The 18994-nt window shown below is 38.0% G+C and overlaps 1 protein-coding gene across 2 annotated transcripts in view; it reads right to left on the bottom strand.

Moving 5' to 3' along the window:
* The window catches only part of MANEA (mannosidase endo-alpha), a gene marked incomplete at its 5' end in the record, with an annotated part of 42734 nt that extends 31113 nt beyond the window's left edge, over positions 1 to 11621 (bottom strand). Inside the window, 3 exons of one of the 2 annotated variants that reach the window (XM_081093644.1) lie at positions 881 to 1459; positions 7434 to 7530; positions 11476 to 11621. In XM_081093644.1, the coding sequence (XP_080949770.1) occupies positions 881 to 1424 (544 nt within the window). Of the gene's footprint in view, positions 1 to 880; positions 1460 to 7433; positions 7531 to 11475 lie in introns of those variants that run through there. The other variant, XM_081093645.1, reaches the window with a different exon arrangement.
* Positions 11622 to 18994: the final 7373 nt, after the last annotated feature.

Raw genomic sequence — 18994 nt, 5'->3', positions numbered from 1 at the left:
AAATGTCCATCAAGATGAACGCAGAAACAAACTGCTAAATTGCTATAATCATTACAATGGAATACTATTCAGCAATAATAAAGTACTGATATCATTAACATAGGTAAATTTCAAAATAGCAGCCTGAGCAAAAGACCACACACACAAATGCTGAATAATTCTATTTTTATGTAGTAAGAGAACATTCACAACTTCTCTACAGTTACAGAAATGACATTCGTAGATTTCTGGGGTGGAATGGTGGGGCTGAATAATGGAATCATGAAAAGACTTGTTGGGCTAAAAAGTATTTTACTTCATGACGGGTGGTATTTAAACAGATGTACATCTTTGAAAAACATTGAGCTGTATACTTAAAAGTGGAGAATTCATGGTCTCTTACATAAATAAATAATAAAATTCTAAAAGAGTAGTAAATTAGAAATCAGTAAAAATATATACATAAATCCTACAAAATTTTAAAATTAAACATAAAGTAGTGTTAAAAGGTGGTTTCTGCCCCTAGTGTGGTTCAGTGGTTAGCGTGTCATCCTATGCACAGAAGGATTGTAGGTTTGATTCCCGGTCAAGGACATGTACCTGGGTTGCAGGTTCTATCCCTGGCCCCGGTCAACCAATCGATGTGTCTGTCTCACATTGATGTTTCTCTCTTTCTCTCACCCCTCCCTTCTACTCTCTCTAAAAATCAATTAAAAAAATATATCCTTGGGTTAGGATTAAAAAAAAAAAAGTGGTTTCTGGATGTTTAAGAACATATATAGTTTAATTTGAAGTTTGTAAGTCTACACTTATAATTAATAATGTGAAGATTAGTAACTTAATTTTCTACAAGAATTATATATTTTACACTCATACACACACAATAAAATAAAATAATTACCAATTGAAGCTGAGTATATTTGTTTCATGTGAGTTTCGATGACAGAAGGATCCCGAGAGCTGTAAGTTCCCAACTCAGGGTAAAAGCTGGAGCCAATATCATCAGGAGGTTTGTGTTGCCCTTGTGGATAATTCTTGTTTATTCTAGGGTCCCAATGCTTCAGCATTGAATGGTTCCAATGTATGTATTTACCATCAAATTGTGGATTTCCATACCAATTGTAATAAAATACATGTAAATAATAATTCAGAGGTGGCAGTTCTTCCAGGTAAGGTTCAGATGCTTTGGGAGGTTTCACAGTAAATTCAACATTTTTTAAATTCTTGGTATTTGTTTCACTGTTGATTGTGTCACTCAATTCGGAATCAAAAATTTTCCCCAAGCGAGGAATTTGTTGACGAACTTCTGGAAGAAGATCAAGTCCAAAAGGAGCTCCAAAAATACCTTTATTTGGTCTCAACATTTTTAAACCCATCATCACAGAAAAAATAAATAGAATAAAAAGTGACAAAATGATGCAAGTCCTTCTTCGAAACTTTGCCATGATGACATACTTTAAACTCCAAAATAAATGTTTAGCTGTAATTTATTGAAAAACAGTAATTAGTAAGTGGTATTAATATTTTCCAATGTATTAAAAAATGAAAACTCAAATGCACAAAGTTCATTACATTGAAAAAATTTAACAGTGCATTAGGGTATTAATTATATCAAATATTTATGTCTACAACAGAATCTATATATGGCTAGACTAAATGCAGTATTTGGAAATACCATGATTATATTTTGTCAGATAAACATTTTGAAAATATTATTTAAAAAAAACAAATATATTTTTCATCATTTGGGAAGATTTTACAAATACTGATTATAAATAAAACATTCTATGTATAGGGACTAAAACTTTCTAAATATAAAGTTAAGGTTCATAGTTTTAAAAAAAGAAATACTTGTGAGATTTTCAAGAAACTAATTTTTTCAACAAAGAATAATTATTTCACAAGAAGGAAGTAATCACCCATTTTAAATGACATTTATTATGGAAGAGAATGAGATAAAAAAATTTAAATGATCACAAATTAGATTCCTGATTTTTAAAAATATTTTTACTTTATAACTTTGAAAATCACATTGCACAGAGGTTATAAAATTAACTTACAACTTTTTTAAAAAATATATATTTTATTGATTTTTTTACACAGAGGAAGGGAGAGGGATAGAGTTAGAAACATCGATGAGAGAGAAGCATTGATCAGCTGCCTCCTGCAAGCCCCACACTGGATAGTGAGCCTACAACCGGGCATGTGCCCCAACGGGGAATGGAACTGTGATCTCCTGGTTCACACATTGATGCTCCACTACTGAGCCAAGTCAGCTGGGTGACATTCACTTTTTTATTGTCATCAAATTATTTTCTATTTAAATTTGTTCTGTTGCATCGCTTTGCCTTTCTTCTACGGGAAGTTCTACTACTTTCTTTGAATTTTTGCTGCATTTTCCCAAATGCACTTTCTTTTTCACCTTTTCATTTTATTTTGATTTTTAAGTTTCTCTTTACCATTTCTCTCACAAGGATTTATCTGTTGTGCTTGTCTTCTAGTCTTCATTTATGAAGCTTTTATTCTAATTATTTTCTGATTAATATTACATTTCTGAGTTTTCATATTTGTAATTTACTTATTCATTCATACATCATTAATTATTTTGTTTGCTTTAACTTAAATATTAGGGTACAGTTGTCAGATGTTTTGTGAGCACATCTCCAGCATGCTTTCAGTGTTTACAAGTATGATAACTTTTTGCCTATAATTACTTTTTATGGGATTTGACTGCAATCATTTTCTGTTGCTAAAGGCAGCAGGTCCTCAAATAACTTCATTTTGTTAAATGCTCTTTTGTTACAATGTTGACGAGAGTAGGGTAAAATTGGTTTTGTTATAAATTGTTTTGCTTATAGTCACAGAACCTATTGAGAACATATGTGAGAACATATGAAATAATTTCCCCTTAATTTTTGGAAATAAATGTTGAATTGTGATAGTTTTTCCAGCCTCACAGCTCTACAGAGATCATTTTTCTGCTGCTCATGTGAAGTCTTCATATGGCCTAAAATTTTTCTGAGATCAGTTGGGTTGTTTTTCCATTCCCATAATTATCTGGAAGCTTTTATTTCCTTCACTTCTATTTTGTTCCCACCTTAATTAATTTGAAAATTATTTCCAGACCTTACTCTTCAATATGGAGTTTTATCCTGAACAAATTTCAGCAACTTAAGGTTTTAAGGGTTCTTGAAACCAAGATGCTGTAGCCCCTTCAAATATGACTTCAAACTCCACACTGCAGCACTATTCTCAAATTGGAATGTCAATCTTTCCTAAAATATATACATTTAGAGAATGAGGAAAATGAAAGACAGTTTAGAAGTAACTATTCAGACTGAAAAGACAAAAGGAGGTAAGTTAAAAAAAATTAAATACATGTGACATAAAATTCTAACATGTGAATAATGTATTCCAAAATGGGAGATAATCTATCTTCTCTCTTACTTCCTTGAACATTTTAATCCCATTTATATACAGTGCAACTCTAATAACCTAAATTTGGATCTTAATGATTTTATTTCTATTGCCTGTTTAATATTTTTTTGCTTGTTTGTTTCTCTCTTAATATCTGGACATTCATTATCTTTTTTTTTGTAAGCTAGGTTTATTTTTATTGAATGCTGTATAAAAATTTTTAGAGACAACTCTCTATATATTATTTTCCTTTGAGAAATCTTATTTTTTGCTTCATAGTCTGCTAGAGTAGAGAATTATCTTAATCTAATCACAAACTGAAATCTTCAAAATTGGGCTTAAGTCCCTATGAATATTTGTTCTATTTCTGATTCATCCTTACTCAATAACAACCACAAGTTCCAAAATCAAAGCATGCGTCTTTCATGGATTTGGAAGGATCCTCAATTCCAACTTTGTTCCCCAAAGAGTCCTAAAACTGCCCAAAACAGTTCATTTTCTCAACTGCCACGTTCTACTTATGATCTCTGCTTCTCTGCTGCTACTTTTGAATCAGGGGTTTTAAACCCTCCCTCTTTTGGACCCAAATATCCCAAAGAATAATGCAAGTTGTAAGGCTCAGAATCATTTAAATGATTAAATAAATAATCCCACCTGAATTTGCTTATAACCCCTGAGTATAGTGATAGGCTTTATAACTTACTAGAGGCCCAGTGCACAAAAATTTGTGCACTTGGGGCAGGAGGGTCCCTCAGCCCGGCCTGTGCCCTCTTGCAGTCTGGGACCCCTCAGGGGATGACCACCTGCTGGCTTAGACCCATCCCCGGGGGATTGGGCCTAAGCTGGCAATCAGACATCCCTCTGGCAGCCCATGAGTCCTCGGGGAATGTCCACTTGCCAGCGGGGAGCAGGCCTAAGCTGCAGTCGGACATCCTTAGCGCTGCTGAGGAGGTGGGAGAGGCTCCCACCACCACCGCTGTACTGGCAGCCATCAGCCTGGCTTGTGGCTGAGCAGAGCTCCCCCTGTGGGAGCGCACTGACCACCAGGGGGCAGCTCCTGCATTGAGCGTCTGTCCCCGGTGGTCAGTGTGTGTCATAGTGACCAGTGATTCCTAGTCGCTCTGTTGTTAGGGTGAATTTGCATATTACCCTTTTATTATATAGGAAAGAGGCCAGGTGCACGGGTGGGGGCCGGCTGGTTTGCCCTGAAGGATGTCTAGGATCAGGGTGGAGGTCCCGCTGGGGTGCCTGGCCAGCCTGGGTGAGGGGTTGATGGGTGTTTGCAGCTGGTCCCACCCCCTTCAGGGTGGGGGTCCCCACTAGGGTGCCTGGCCAGCCTGGGTGAGGGGCTGATGGCTGTTTTCAGGCTGGCCAAGCCCCCCCAGCGACGGAAGCTCCCAGCGTCTCCTTTTTTACCTTTTTTTTTTTTTTTTTAATTCTGGGATTTATTTACCTTCTATAATTGAAACTTTGTTGCTTTGAGTTGAGCTCAGAGCTGCTCGCGGCAGGTGGAAGGGAAGCCTCCTGCTCGCTCCAGCTCCATGGCCATGGCCGGCTGAAAGCAGGAATCTGGAGTTTATTTATCTTCTATAATTGAAACTTTGTTGCTTTGAGTGGAGCTCAGAGCCAGCCTCGGCAGATGGGAAGCTGGCTTCCTCCATCACTGGGGCAACCAAGCCTCCTGCTCGCTCCAGCTCTGTGGCTGCCGGCCGCCATCTTGATTGGATTAATTTGCATATAGTCACTCTGATTGGCTGGTGGGCGTGGCTTATGGCATAGCGAAAGTACAGTCAATTTGCATGCTTGTCTTTTATTAGTGTAGAGGACTCAAAATTCAGAAGGCATAAAGGACAGTAACTACATAAAATCTTAAAAAATATATACAGAGTGTCCCAAAATGTATACACACTTTGAATACTTTTTAATTCCAATGAGTTCAATCTGAAAAGAAAGAAACATCAATTGAGCTATCAAAAAATGTATGGGGGACATCCTAACTATCAGAAAACTATAAAGGACAATTGGCAAACTGAGTGAAGATATATTTGCAAGACCTGCCTCACCCAAAATTAGAAAAATGCAAATTAAAACTACAAAGATACCATTTCTTACGTAACACATTGGAAAAAAGAAAGCATGAAAATACATCCTGTTCCAAGAGAGTGAGAAAACAAGCACTCCCATATATTGCCAGTGAAGGCAAATTGGTGCAACCTTTTCGGGAATTTGGCAATATCTAACAAAATTACACATCCATTTACTTTTTGAGTCACCAATCCTACTTCATAGAATTTAGCTTGAAAATACACAAACAATAGTAAATAAATTCACATACAGCTTTATTTGTAATTGTATTGATTGACATATTCAGTGGGAAAAAAATGAGGAAGAGATTCCTGAAATCCCATAAAGTGTTTTTCTGGGTATACTGCCAAGTGAACAAAGCCAAATGCAAATAGAAAGTATACATTTCTCATGAGCAAAAGAAACACAAAGACTAAACAAGACTTTAATTAGGTTGATTATTTTAAAAGGGGTGAGGAGGAACAAGGTGGAAAATATGGAGGGGATGAAAATGAAATAGAAGGGCTAGGAAATGAAAGACTCTTCTCTGATTATACCTTTTTGCAGTCTTATTTTTTGAGCCATTTTATATTTAGCACACTTAAAACAAACAAACATATCTAATATTAAATGTTGAACTCCAGTTAGTAAGTTGTTTTTTTGCAATGGTATTGGTTAGCAATTCTTGAAGTACTTAATGTGTATTCTAGAAGTAAGCAAATAAGCAATATATGCTGGAAAATAGGGCCCAGAATTTTCACTGACAAAAAAAAAGAAAAAAGTGAGCTATAAAAAAGTAGGAGACTAGAATAAAAACTGTGTTGTTAGATTGTAATTGGCAATTTCAGGATGGATGTGGGGCTTTTACCATCAATATATAGGTGTAGGGGTGTGTGTGTGTGTACATGTAAATATATTCACATTATTTCCTAGCTCTGACCACTGAGAGAGTCTAGAACCAAAGCAGCATCAGCAGCAATTAACACATCTGATGCCAAGATTTTGGTTTTTAAGTACCCTTCTCTACTTAAAAGAACCAGGTTCTGTGGAGAAATGTTGATTCTAAGACTGTGGATGGAAATTTATAAGGTAAGCCTAGAAAGTAGGGAAGTACACAAGAAATGTAGGATGTATATCCGTAGGACACAGGAGCCAGCTTGACGGGACAACCACTGCCTAAATCTGGGACAATTTCAGCATCAAAATAAGGAATAAGAATAAACTAAGGCATTAAGATAAAGTGAGAACTACTGAATCTTTATTTTTTAAAAGGTAAAAATAAATGGAATAAAGTAGACTCATATTAGAAAGTCAACAAATAAATTTAGATGGAATAATGGAATTAGAATATCACCATTTGGCAACTACCATAACAATTATTATCAGGCAAGAGTTATCAATGGATATTAAATGAGGGAGAAAAAGTTTGATGAGAAACAGGATATCTCCCCAAAAGATATCTAATTAACTACAAAGGGAAAATAGTAACTTAACAGTACAGAACCTAGCAGACACCACGTTATTAGACAAGTAATCAAAATTAAGTTCTTCAGTTAATTTTGGAAGGAGATATCATGAATCTCCTGAGAGAATGTCTTAAGGACACAGAATCACTGCTGTGGTATTTGTCAAAATTTAATCTGGATCTAAGCATGAGGAAACATCAAACATGTTAGACACACACACACACACAGAGATCTATGTATATTTATATGTGCACACATATGTGCACACATGCATATAATTACATATATGTAATTGTACACAATGTTCTATGTAAGTGTGTATGTGTATAATGATAAAGCAAACGTGGTAAAATATTACCATTTGATGAATCTTCAGAAAAAAGCAAAGGAGAACTGTTAGTTCTTTGTATTATTTTTGAAACTTTTCTTTAAGTCTAAACATGTTTGAAAATTAAAAAGGAAAAATAAAGAAAGCAAACTGGAGGACATACACTGTTAACCTAATACCTGCTTATTTCTGGGAAGGTCCAACTCATGTACTCTTTCAAGCTCTGCACTGAGGGACTCCAGGGAGCGAAATTCCTACCTATGGAATGTGGCAGTCCTATAGAATAAGAATAAAGGAATGATATCACTATTTGTGGTTACCTGTGATTTGTTGTCCTTAAATTTCCATGAAGTAGAAAAAAATTATGAATATAACATTATCTCAATTATATTAAAGATACACACAGAGGGAGAAAATAAGGTAAATAGGTATAATGATTACCTCTGGGTGAGAAAATACAGTTATGTTTTCTTACTCTGTCTTCTAAAATGAAAGCAATCCTTTTAAGAAAAGTTTGGGGCAGATATTTTATAAGGAAATAATCAATGGTAATGAATATTGATGAGTCACAGAGGATGGAGAAAAAACTACTGAATTTAGAAATCAGCAAGACATTGAATTCTGAGACGTTGACTAGCTCAGTGGTGAAATGCATGAGAGTCAGGATATATAATGGAAAGAATATTGATCTTAGAATGGAAGAATCAGTCATGTTGATTTAGTTGTGTGACCCTGAGTAAGTAACTTAATCTCTTCTTTCAAAAGAGTATGTTGCCTGTTTTACTTTCTGACAAAGTTGTTCTGTGAATCATGCAAGATAATGTATGTGAAAGAAAGTATAAAAGGGTAATGTTTTAATCAATTGGTAAGTACCAATTGGATTTAAAAATAAATAAAAAGGAAAGAAATATAGGCAACATAGTTGATTTTTTAAATATTTGTTATATAAACTTCTCACATCTACATATGAACATAAAACACACAAAAAAAACCATTTATGAAAGTTGATGCTTTTTTTCCCCTCTTGCCTGTCAATGTAATTTCTTAAACTGGACCCTCTGTCTTTTTTTTTTTTTTTTTTTTTTACATTCACTTAAAAAAAGTTATCACATCATTATAGATGATCCACTGGTTCTATCCCAACCTTCATATCTCAAATAACAGTAAGTCATCTCAACCATAAGCAAGGCAGCAGGTCATTGTGATTAAAAGTATGGGCTCTGCAGTTCAGATGCCCAGGTTCAAATTCCAGTTGTATCCTTTTTAGCTATTTCACCTACACAAGTGAACTGACCTTTCCCTGTCTTTTTTTTTTTTTTTTTTTTTCATCTGTACGAGTTATCACTTCACTCAGAATTTTTGTGAGGATAAAATAAGTTAACATTATAAAATTCTTAGAATCTTTCTGGCTTATGTTACACTGAATAAATATGAATAAGCATTTATGATGACAATGCCTACTATTAAAGCTGGGTGTCTGGCAAAAAATTAAAAACTAAAACATGATTTATTCTCTTTAAATGCCTACTGTTTATATGGCTAACTTTTAAAATACTACTTATTCTTCAAGCTGAAATGTTGCCTCTTCTTGATACCTCTAATGGTTCCAGAGAGAAAAGCACTCACTTTCTCACATATTCTATTGTTACAGCATTACCTGCTTTTTAAATTGGCATTTAAAAAAATGTATTGCATCATGTTATTTATTTACATGTATTATATTATATTCCCTACTACATTGCTCCTTAAAGTCCAGAAATAGAATCCTTACCTCTACAGTCTAGTAGAGCCCAATATATCTTTCACATAGTTAGTGACTATTAAGTGTTCAGCTTAAACAATTTAATTTCTGGCCTTTTTGTTCTGATACTGGTATATATTTGGGCAATATGTGTATAGACAGATTCTACTGACTATACATATACTTAATATGTTTATAGTCTATAGTGAACTGATTATACAGGGAGAATCATAGGTATACAGATCCAAAATTTTAAAAATCAATCTTAATAAAAATCATGTCCAGCCCTAATCAGTTTGGCTAAGTGGATAGAGCATCAGCCTGTGGACTGAAAGGTCCCAGGTTTGATTCCGGTTAAGGGCATGTACCTTGGTTGCAGGCACATCCCCAGTAGGCAGTGTGCAGGAGGCAGCTGAATCGATGTTTCTCTCTCACTGATGTTTCTAACTCTCTATCCCTCTCCCTTCCTCTCTGTAAAAAATCAATAAAATATGTTTTTTAAAAAATTATGTCCAACATAGCAAAACCACAATGACCCTTGGGATGCCTAACAGGTGTAATAATCTCACAGGAAAGGTATATAGGAACTACTTATTTGGGTTCAACAAAAGTTTCAGAAGTCACTTAAGAAAAAAAACAAAAATCCTGCAAGTTAATTATAGATGTATAGGTTCTCAAAGCAGGAACCTACTCCAGGTGTTGGCTATTGAAAATCTGTTATCTGCAAAGGACAGTTCACATTACATCAAAGATTCTTTCTAAATTTTATGGTTTCTATATTTGTGTGTTGTGCTTTTAATCTTTGAAGTGCTAGTTTTTGACTTGGAGGTTTAGTGAGGTCCAAGGGATCCAGAAGCCGTATGATTTAACTATTATTTCAGAAAGTTTTTACTGTTATCTTGTTACTCAGAAAAGCCAAAACATTTCACCTTTTAATGATCTATTATACCGACTTCTGCTGCTTTTCTTATTTTAGTATTGCTTTCTTCTAATTTTACTTTCTATGAAGCCACTAGAGATACACTAGTACTGTAAGACAACCTGGAACTTTCAAAATCAGTTTCAGGACCAAGGCTTCCTGCCCAGGTGGGCAGGTCGGTTTTAAGGAAACACTTGCACCCTCTGGCTAACAAAAATTCAGTTAAGCGTAATCTCATCCTTTTGTTTTAATCTTCACAACCATCTATGAAGTTAACGCTATTTTACAGCTGATGTAACTACTGTACAGAGCCGCCTTTGATAACTTTATCAGCTGGCAAACGGCAATCACCTGCCTGAGGTTAAGCAACTAGCAAGGCGCAGGGCAAGTCTGGCTCCAGAACTCAAGCTTTTGCCCTCAGCCATTCCACCTTCCTACAACATCAGCCACATCAAGTTTACAGACTATAACACTGCTGACGTGTGACCATATTTTCATTAAACAGTGATTAACTGTTACCTCCTCAAAAATGGTAGCCCAAATTTAATCTCAAAACAGCTTATTTTCTGATCATACACTTACTATTCATCTCGGGACTAATGTTTTAGGCGTGGAGCCTGAAAAATCCCAATATTCACTGCACTCAAGGGCTTACCTATAGCTTAATATGAATACAGTAACATCATGAAAATGATTTGCAATGTGACATGTCATTACCAATCTCTAAATTTTATTTTGTATTAATATTTCCAACTATTGTCTAAATATGTTAACATAACCCACTTCAGTCCCTCTTGTCTTTTTTTTTTGTAAGTTCATATAACAGTATCCTCCCTTGCTTTTTTTTTTTTTTAATCACTTCTACATTTCCCCTTAACAGCTATCTGTAGGGTCTTGCAATAATAAAACCAAAACAAACTATCCTAACTGCCTGAATTTCAATTCCCTCTTTTGGAAAATGAAAAAAGACACCAATCCACCATAGTTGCACCCTGAGACCTAGCAAATATAAGTCTACGATGACAGTGCCCAACATGTTAACAGGTGAATGAAAAAAAACCATGTCTGTGGGGCCTCGCCATCCTAGCTCCCCGCTCCCGACGCCTAAAAACACTGCGAGACGGGCGACCGCGACTTCCCGCCGCAGCCCGAACCCGAACCGGGCAGGCCCGGCTCCCTCCACTCCCGGCTCCCGCCGGCCGCCGGCTGGGGATACGGGACGAGGTGTGGACCCGCGTTCCTCGCTCCCCAGTTCCCAGTGTGCTAGCGACGGGAAGGAAAAGCCGAGGCAAGTGAGGTGCCATCGGAGAGGACCCCGACGGGGTGGGGAGAAAGCAATAAAACCAACCCAGGCACAAAAACGGGGTCCGAGGGGCACAGCGCAGTGGCCCGGGTCCGAGGCCCGCAGCTCCCACCTCCCGCCGCCGGTCGGGACGGGGGGGGGGGGGGGCAGGGAGCGGCGAGCAGATTGGCTGGCGAACCAGCGCGCAGGCGCAGGCACTGGACCCCCGTGCCCGCCGCACCCGCGTGTGCGGGGCCCCGACTCCCCCAGGTTACTCACCGGGGCCTGGGAATCCGGCCCCCGGCGGAGGTTCCGCTGGCCGAGCTGTCTGGGTTGGGAGGCGAGCGAGAGGGTGCCTGTGGCCCCCGACGGCTAGGCCAACCTGCCCGGCCTCCGAACGCGCGCGCGCAGAGCGTTCCGGGAGCAGGGGGCGGGGCTTGCTGCGGGGGCGGGGCTTGCTGCGGGGGCGGGGCTTGCTGAGGGGGCGGGGCTTGCTGAGGGGACGGGCTCTGGTTCCCCTGGCAAAGGCCCTTCTGGCTGTGCGGGTGGGGAGGGAAGTGGATGAGAGTGGAGAGCTTTTTAGTGTGTCCTGAGCTAATAGTGGAGAAAATGTGGCAATGCGGTCAGGCTGGATTGCTGTCCTTTTCCTCCATGGATAGATGACCCGCCCCCCTCTCTCTGAGAAACTGGTCCTCCAAGGTTCCACTGGGAAGCGCTCACCAATACCTGTCAGCTGATTTTGATAAAGTAACAGGAGTTGCAAATTTGTATTTGCGTTTAAGTCTAGTACAGTGGTTATTCTCAACCTTTTTAAATTAAGGAACCCCGTTGTGTTTAATGGAGCTTTACTTGGAAGGCCAAAGTAGACAGATAAAGTTGACATTTTTAATTTGCAAAGTATTGTATAACCTCACCTTTGTATTGAAATATTTATACAGGTAATTGAGAACAGTGAGGAAGGTGTGAAGAAAAAGAACTTTTGAAATAGCGGTTACAGCTGAAGGTTCCTTCTTACATCAGCCTCAGAAGCCAAGAGAATTCTCTGTTTGGTTCCATAGTAACAAGGAAATCCTGACTCACAGTTTAGAACTTACTGATGTACTCAATTTGCTCTCCTTAAAATCTCACTGAATTTTTAGAACACATATTAATTGTGAAGTATACATATATAAATTATCCCATATTTGCACATTTTAAAGAATAATAAAAAGAATATCCAGGTATCACTTCGGAGCTGAAGATACCGAAAAATACCAGTATTTTTAAAGCCTTTTAGGAAGGCCTCTCCTTAAGTATCTCTTTCTCTCCCACCAAGAAATACCATTATGCTGAATTTTATATTACTCACCCCCTTACTTTAAAAAAAGTTATATATATGATTCCATAAAAATATAGTTATCCTGGTGTTGTATTTTATATAATGAATCATACTCTTCTTTTTTCACTACACTCTGAGGTTTTTGAGCTTCATCTATACTTAAATCCATTTCACATGAGCTAAGCTGGCACATCATTATCAATGACACCTGCTGTGGTTAGATTCAAAACTTTTGCCTGGAAATAGTCTCTTTTAATTTGCATTTTCCCCCTTGCTATCTGGGTTGTGCATGTTTGTGTATGCTAGTGGCTATTTGTGCTTCTGTGAAATGCCTGTTCTCAATTCTTGACTCATTTTTAATTGGCTTCTTTGCTTTTGAAAATTAATTTATACATAATCATGTATTTTAAAAGTTTACATATGGGTGGTGGTACACAATGCGATATGCAGATCATGTATCATAGCAATGTATGCTTGAAGCCAATGTGATGCTCTTTACCAATGTCACCCCAATAAATTTAATTAGTAAAAAATAATAAAACATTTTTCAAAAAAAGTTTAAATACTTCCCTTTTATCAAATTCTATTCTAATGCATTAACCTAATAGTAGCCTTTGGTTTTTCCTAATTGCCATTGATTAATATAATAATCTCCACCCCATAAGATCTTTGGTATTAATCTTGTCTTGCTATTAGAACAACAGAACCATTTCCTCTCTTTTTTTTTAAATATATTTTATTGATTTTTTACAGAGAGAAAGGGAGAGAGACAGAGAGTCAGAAACATCGATGAGAGAGAAACATCGATCAGCTGCCTCCTGCACATCTCCCACTGGGGATATGCCCGCAACCCAGGCACACGCCCCCGACCAGAATCGAACCTGGGACCCTTCAGTCCACAGGCCAATGCTCTATCCACTGAGCGAAACCGGCCTCGGCCATTTTCTCTTTTGGCATTAGCAATAAAGAGCCTCTTATTTCCCAGGCCTATGCAAACTTTTATATAGAGTGTCCCAAAATTCACGCAAGAAGTAATTTTGATAGAAAACACAGGTTTATAATTAAAAATTGTAAACTTTTTATTGATTCATAAAGTATATAGTATAGGGTTATGTATGGAATAGCACATTGGGTAAATGGCCTCCACGGCTTTGCTGGCATATATGCAAAGCTGTGGTCTTCATTGGTCTTCATTGTCCCTGCTCCTGGGCCATAATTGGTACTTGGTAATCCTTATCAAGTTGAAGGGATTGAAATCAAAGGGCAACAGATATTAGAATCTGATTTAATAAACCAAGTAAAATTAGGCTTTTATTTTTTTTTGTTGTTGTTGTTAATGCTCACGCAAAATTCAGATCTTTGTGTGAATTTTGGGACACTCTATACCTACAACCATTCCTCTCCTTGTCTCCATTTTAATGAGCCTCAGACACATACAAAATATATAGTATGCAAGAAGTTATGCCAGTTAGGATTAGCTTTAATTACATAAAACAGAATACTCAACAGTTTTGTAAATAAGACACAGCTTTGCTACTTTCTTGTATAAAGGAGTCCGGGGATCATAAAGACAATGCCACAGTTGTAACGCCACAGACTTCTCTTTTTATTTTATTTTATTTTTTTCATTTTACTTATTTTTTGCGCCACAATCCTAATTGTTGGCTTCCATCCTCTCTCAATATGCTGGTTTTCATCCTCATATCTACCTTGCAGTTAAGGATGGCCGCATGCTCTCGACATCTTGTCTGACTCCTAGTCAGCGAGTAGAAGGAAGTGGTAGCAGGAAATGTTGAAAGGGGATGGCTCTTCCGGCTACTTATTAAAGGAGTTTTCTGGGAAGTACAAGCCAACCATATATGCTTTCATGTGATTGACTGTAATTGAGTCATTTAGCCATTTCCAGCTGCAAAGGACTCTTAGAAGTGTGCCCTTTCACCTGTGCTCAACAACTCCCACCCCCAATTAAATCAGAGCTCTGTTACTAAGAAAGAAGCAAAGAATGGCTATTGGGTAGGAAATGAACAAGACTTACCTCAGCAGAGAATAGAGTAGAGAAAGAGCAGGTAGACCTTACCAAGATCTTGGGCCCAATCCAAGAATCTTGGAATACATAGCTTATCACATGGCAGCTTAGTTCCCCTATGGGGTGTACCTGTTTTTAGAAAGGTAATAAAAAGGGTATAAAAGCTTTGCCATAAAATTGATAGCATCTGACATTATTACCACACATCGGTCTTCCAGTTTCCAATATAAGTGGTGGTGAATATAGGTCATTAGGTGTTCAGAGGAATAAAACACTCACTCAGTGAAGGTCTTCTCCCAGTGCCAGTGATAAGCCATCAAATTCTTTAATACCATTTTGGGGGCAGACACATCAAAGTGTACTCCTGGTCCTAGCATTAGAAGTGGTAGATATTCTTTTGGTTAACTGTGTTTGATGTTGATAGGTACAAGGACCAATGAAGTTTCAATAAGAAGCGTAACATTCACCCTGGCTGGTGTGGCTCAGTTGATTGGAGTGTCATCCCATATACCAGTGGTCGGCAAACCACAGCTCGAGAGCCATATGCGGCTCTTTGGCCCCTTGAGTGTGGCTCTTCCACAAAATACCACGTGCGAGCACGCATGTACAGTGTGATTGAAACTTCGTGGCCCATGTGCAGAAGTCGGTTTTCCACCTGGGCGAGTCTATTTTGAAGAAGTGGCGTTAGAAGAAGTGGGGGGTGTCAGTCGGTCAGGTGACGGGAGACACAGCGCGTGCGATTCCTGCACGAGTTGAGTGAGCCAGGCAGTCAGCAGTCTCATGTGCAGTGGTTAGTGCTAGTCGCATCCGCAAATCACACGCGGGTGACAAAAGTACCTACTTGAAGCATAAAGTTACCTGTATTTTTCCAACCAGCTGCAAATTCTACAGGTGTTTTTGTCATCAATTTAAGAATTGTAATTATTTTGTGTTGGTGGCTTTATTATAAAATGAGGACGTTCTTAGCAAAGGCCAGCTTAGGAGTACCCTAATTAAGTTAATAACAATGTACCTACCTATATAGTTTAAGTTTAAAAAATTTGGCTCTCAAAAGAAATTTCAATCGTTGTACTGTTGATATTTGGCTCTGTTGACTAATGAGTTTGCCGACCACTGCCATATACCAAAAGGTCCTGTGTTTGATCTCTGTCGGGCGAGTATCAGAAGGCATCCGACAGATGGTGGCAGCTGAGATGGATGCATGCCTTGTAGTTGAAAGCTGGGCAAGCAGGGAGATGCAGCACTTCCTGGGAGGGAAAACTACTACACAGGGTGATATAGAGCCTCTCGGTGTTTGGGAGGAAGGAAGTTTCATGTGTTGTAATCGAGCATTAGTTTCACACCTTCACCAGCCGAGCCCTCAATGTGACACCACTTTTAAAGCCCATATTTTACTGGGTCATTTCCTAAGGCATTTAGGGTTTGAGTTTCTTCCTTTGCAGGATACCTTAGATTCCTTATGATGCCTTAACCAAATAAGATTCCTCTGCCATAACAACACCCTCTGTTGACATAAAAAAGAGCAGCTTGCACAGTTACTAAAAGAAAAAAAAAAGGCTTGTTTTTTCCTAAGATAGATGAGCCTACTCATCCTGTCTTTATATAAGAAAGAAAAAGTTAATTTTTCTCAACAGTATCTGCTGAAAGGTGATTTTCTGTGCCTGCTTATTCTAAGAGGTAGCTGGCAATTTTCTTGTTAGAATAAAAATAGGAAGAAAATGCATTTATGCTCTGCTAATGCATTCCTTTGCTAGAGAATCAAATTAAAAAGCAGGTCTATGCTTTGTACATTTCTTCTATTCCTCATAATGTCAAACTCTATGAGCGCAGATACAGAAATGTCTGAGTCTCTGAGTCTCCTACCTCCAGCACCTACTGCCATATGTCACAGTACTGTTTGTAGTGGGGTGAATAATGCCCCCCCACCCAAATATCTAAGTCCTAATCCTCTCAACCTGTGAATGCTACTTGATATGGCAAAGGGGACTTTGCAGATGTGATTAGGGTTTTGAGATGGGGATTCTCTGGATGGGCCCTAACTATTATCTTTATTTATAAGAGACAGACAGAAGATTGGACAGATTAGAAGGCAAGGTGACCACTGAAGCAAAATACTGTGCTGCTGGCAGTGAAGATTGGGGAAGGGGCTACAACTAAAAGAATGCAGCTCTAGAAACTAGAAAAGGCAAGAAAATAGATTCTCCCCTAAGCCTCCTATAGGTGAGTGACTGCCAACAATGGGATTTCACCCAGTAAAACTGATTCAGACTTCTGAACTCCAGAACTTCAAGAAATTATGTTTTTTTAAGCTACCAAGTTTATGGTCATTTGTTCTAGTAGTGTAAAATAAATGAAACAATGAACAGTAAGATTTTAGTAATCATTACATCAATTACAAGATGATCAGGTTGATTTAAATATTATGTGTGAGAAGAAAGATTATAGATATACTGTATATTCATTATTATTATTATTATTAGCCTTGAAAGATTCTTTGGATGTGAGAGAAGCACCATCCTTCAAATATATCTACAGAATTAAAACTGAATACATTTATCTTACCTGGGGTTTTTATTTACCAAACATTACTCTGATTGTTTTTGGTCGGTTTTGGTTTGTTAATATTGCTCAATATGTTAGTTTTGTGATAATACTAGACGCCTGGTGCACGAAATTCATGCACTCGGGGGTAGGGGGATTCCTCAGCCCTGCCTGTGCCCTCTTGCAGTCCATGAGCCCTGCGATCAATCACCCTGCAGAGGGAGGCCCCGCCCACCCAGCCTGGGCCTCCCTCTGTGGGGTGATCAATTGCAGGGCTCCGTGATCCATTGATCCAAAGAGGTAGACCCTGACCACCTGGCCTCCTTCTTTGGGGCAATTGTGGAGCCCCCCTATTGATCTCCCCATTGGCCGGTGGCCTGGGCCTCCCTCTGTGGGGCAATCATGGGGCAATGGGGGGCCCCCCCAACCAATCGCATCGCACCCACCATGGCTGGCCTGGCGCCAGTGGGTGTCATAGTGTGGTCATCTGGAAGGTCGTTCCGCTGTTTGGCTGTTTGGTTGATTTGCTTATTATGCTTTTATTATTATAGATGTTTCATTTGCTTATTCATTTAGTCACAATATTTAGGTGTTGCCTACTCTCCGAATACACCAATTCATAAGAAATCTGTCTTCTAGACATTTGCCATCTATCGAGAGAGATACAGATAGACACTATGTGGTTTATATTAGTTACCCACTTACCACTGCTTGGATTACTTTAATTATACACATATAATCTATATTCTCAAAAGCATTTGAATTCCTGTAAGGCAGGCTTTTCTTCATTCACCTATGTATTTTAATAGCACCTAGTTCGATGCATTTCATGAAGAAAATCTTCAAATTTTTGATTAATTGCATCAATTCATTCTTTATTGACTGAATAAGGACCAAAGCACTGGTGTGTGTGTGTGTGTGTGTGTGTGTGTGTGTGTGTGAGAGAAAGAGAGAGAGAGAGAGAGAGAGATATAACTTGGTGGTAACATTTTTCTTTTCCTGCTTCTTTCAAAATAAATTGAGTATGGTGCTTAATTTTCTTTTTAAAATGAAAGAATAAAAACAGAACTTATCAAATTACCATTAATGACTTCATAGTTGAGAAATATACATATATATTCTGTTAACTACTATATCTCAGTACTATTTTATGATTCATTAGAAGAATATAATATGCTCTCAAAAAGATTTATTAAAATAGACTTTTATACGTACATTTTAATGACTTTTGTAGGTTTAGAATTTGCTGCAAGATATGAAATATCTTTATTCCACAACATTACTTTTTATATTCTGTACATCTTGTTCAGGAAGAGTATATAAAGAAATGTCAAAGCTATTTTTCAAGTAAGTATTAATGCTATTTTTTATTCAAAAAATAAGATGAAGAATTTTTAGATTGGGTTCAATAAGGAAGAGAGAATATGTTGGCTTCTCCAAAATTTCTTTCAATTTTGATCCCCTCCTAGATACGTTCAAGCTCCCTAGACAGTCTTGTCTTCCTAGTTTTCGATGTGGCATCTTTGCCTCCGGACCTGAAATTTCTTTTCCCTTAATCTCCTACTGTGGGAAGTTTAGTGACAACCTCTACCAATACTAACATGTAGATCCCAAAACTTTTACTGACTGGAATTACCTGGTTTAGGCTCATTAACTCTCCCCTTTGATTACATCAGGCTTGCATCTACTGGTGCTTTGCTGGAGTTATGCAACCCATAGGATTTTACAGTGTAAAAGGATAGTAAAATTCAGCTGGACATCATTTCTCTTAGTAGATCAATCTCTTCAACACTCCAAGCAGTTGGTTCCAATACTTCGTTCTGAAACAGCCAAGATAGGCAACTGACACTCCCAAAGCCAGGAAAAACTGCTGCAAATTGTCCACAAAGTTAAAATGAGTTTCCCTATCTGTT

The sequence above is a fragment of the Myotis nattereri genome, assembly GCF_964212035.1.
Source record: "Myotis nattereri genome assembly, chromosome: 6".
In the NCBI taxonomy this organism is placed as follows: Eukaryota; Metazoa; Chordata; class Mammalia; order Chiroptera; family Vespertilionidae; genus Myotis; species Myotis nattereri.
Note: the sequence above shows the minus strand (reverse complement) of the source record. Positions and strands in the feature narration are given on the sequence as shown.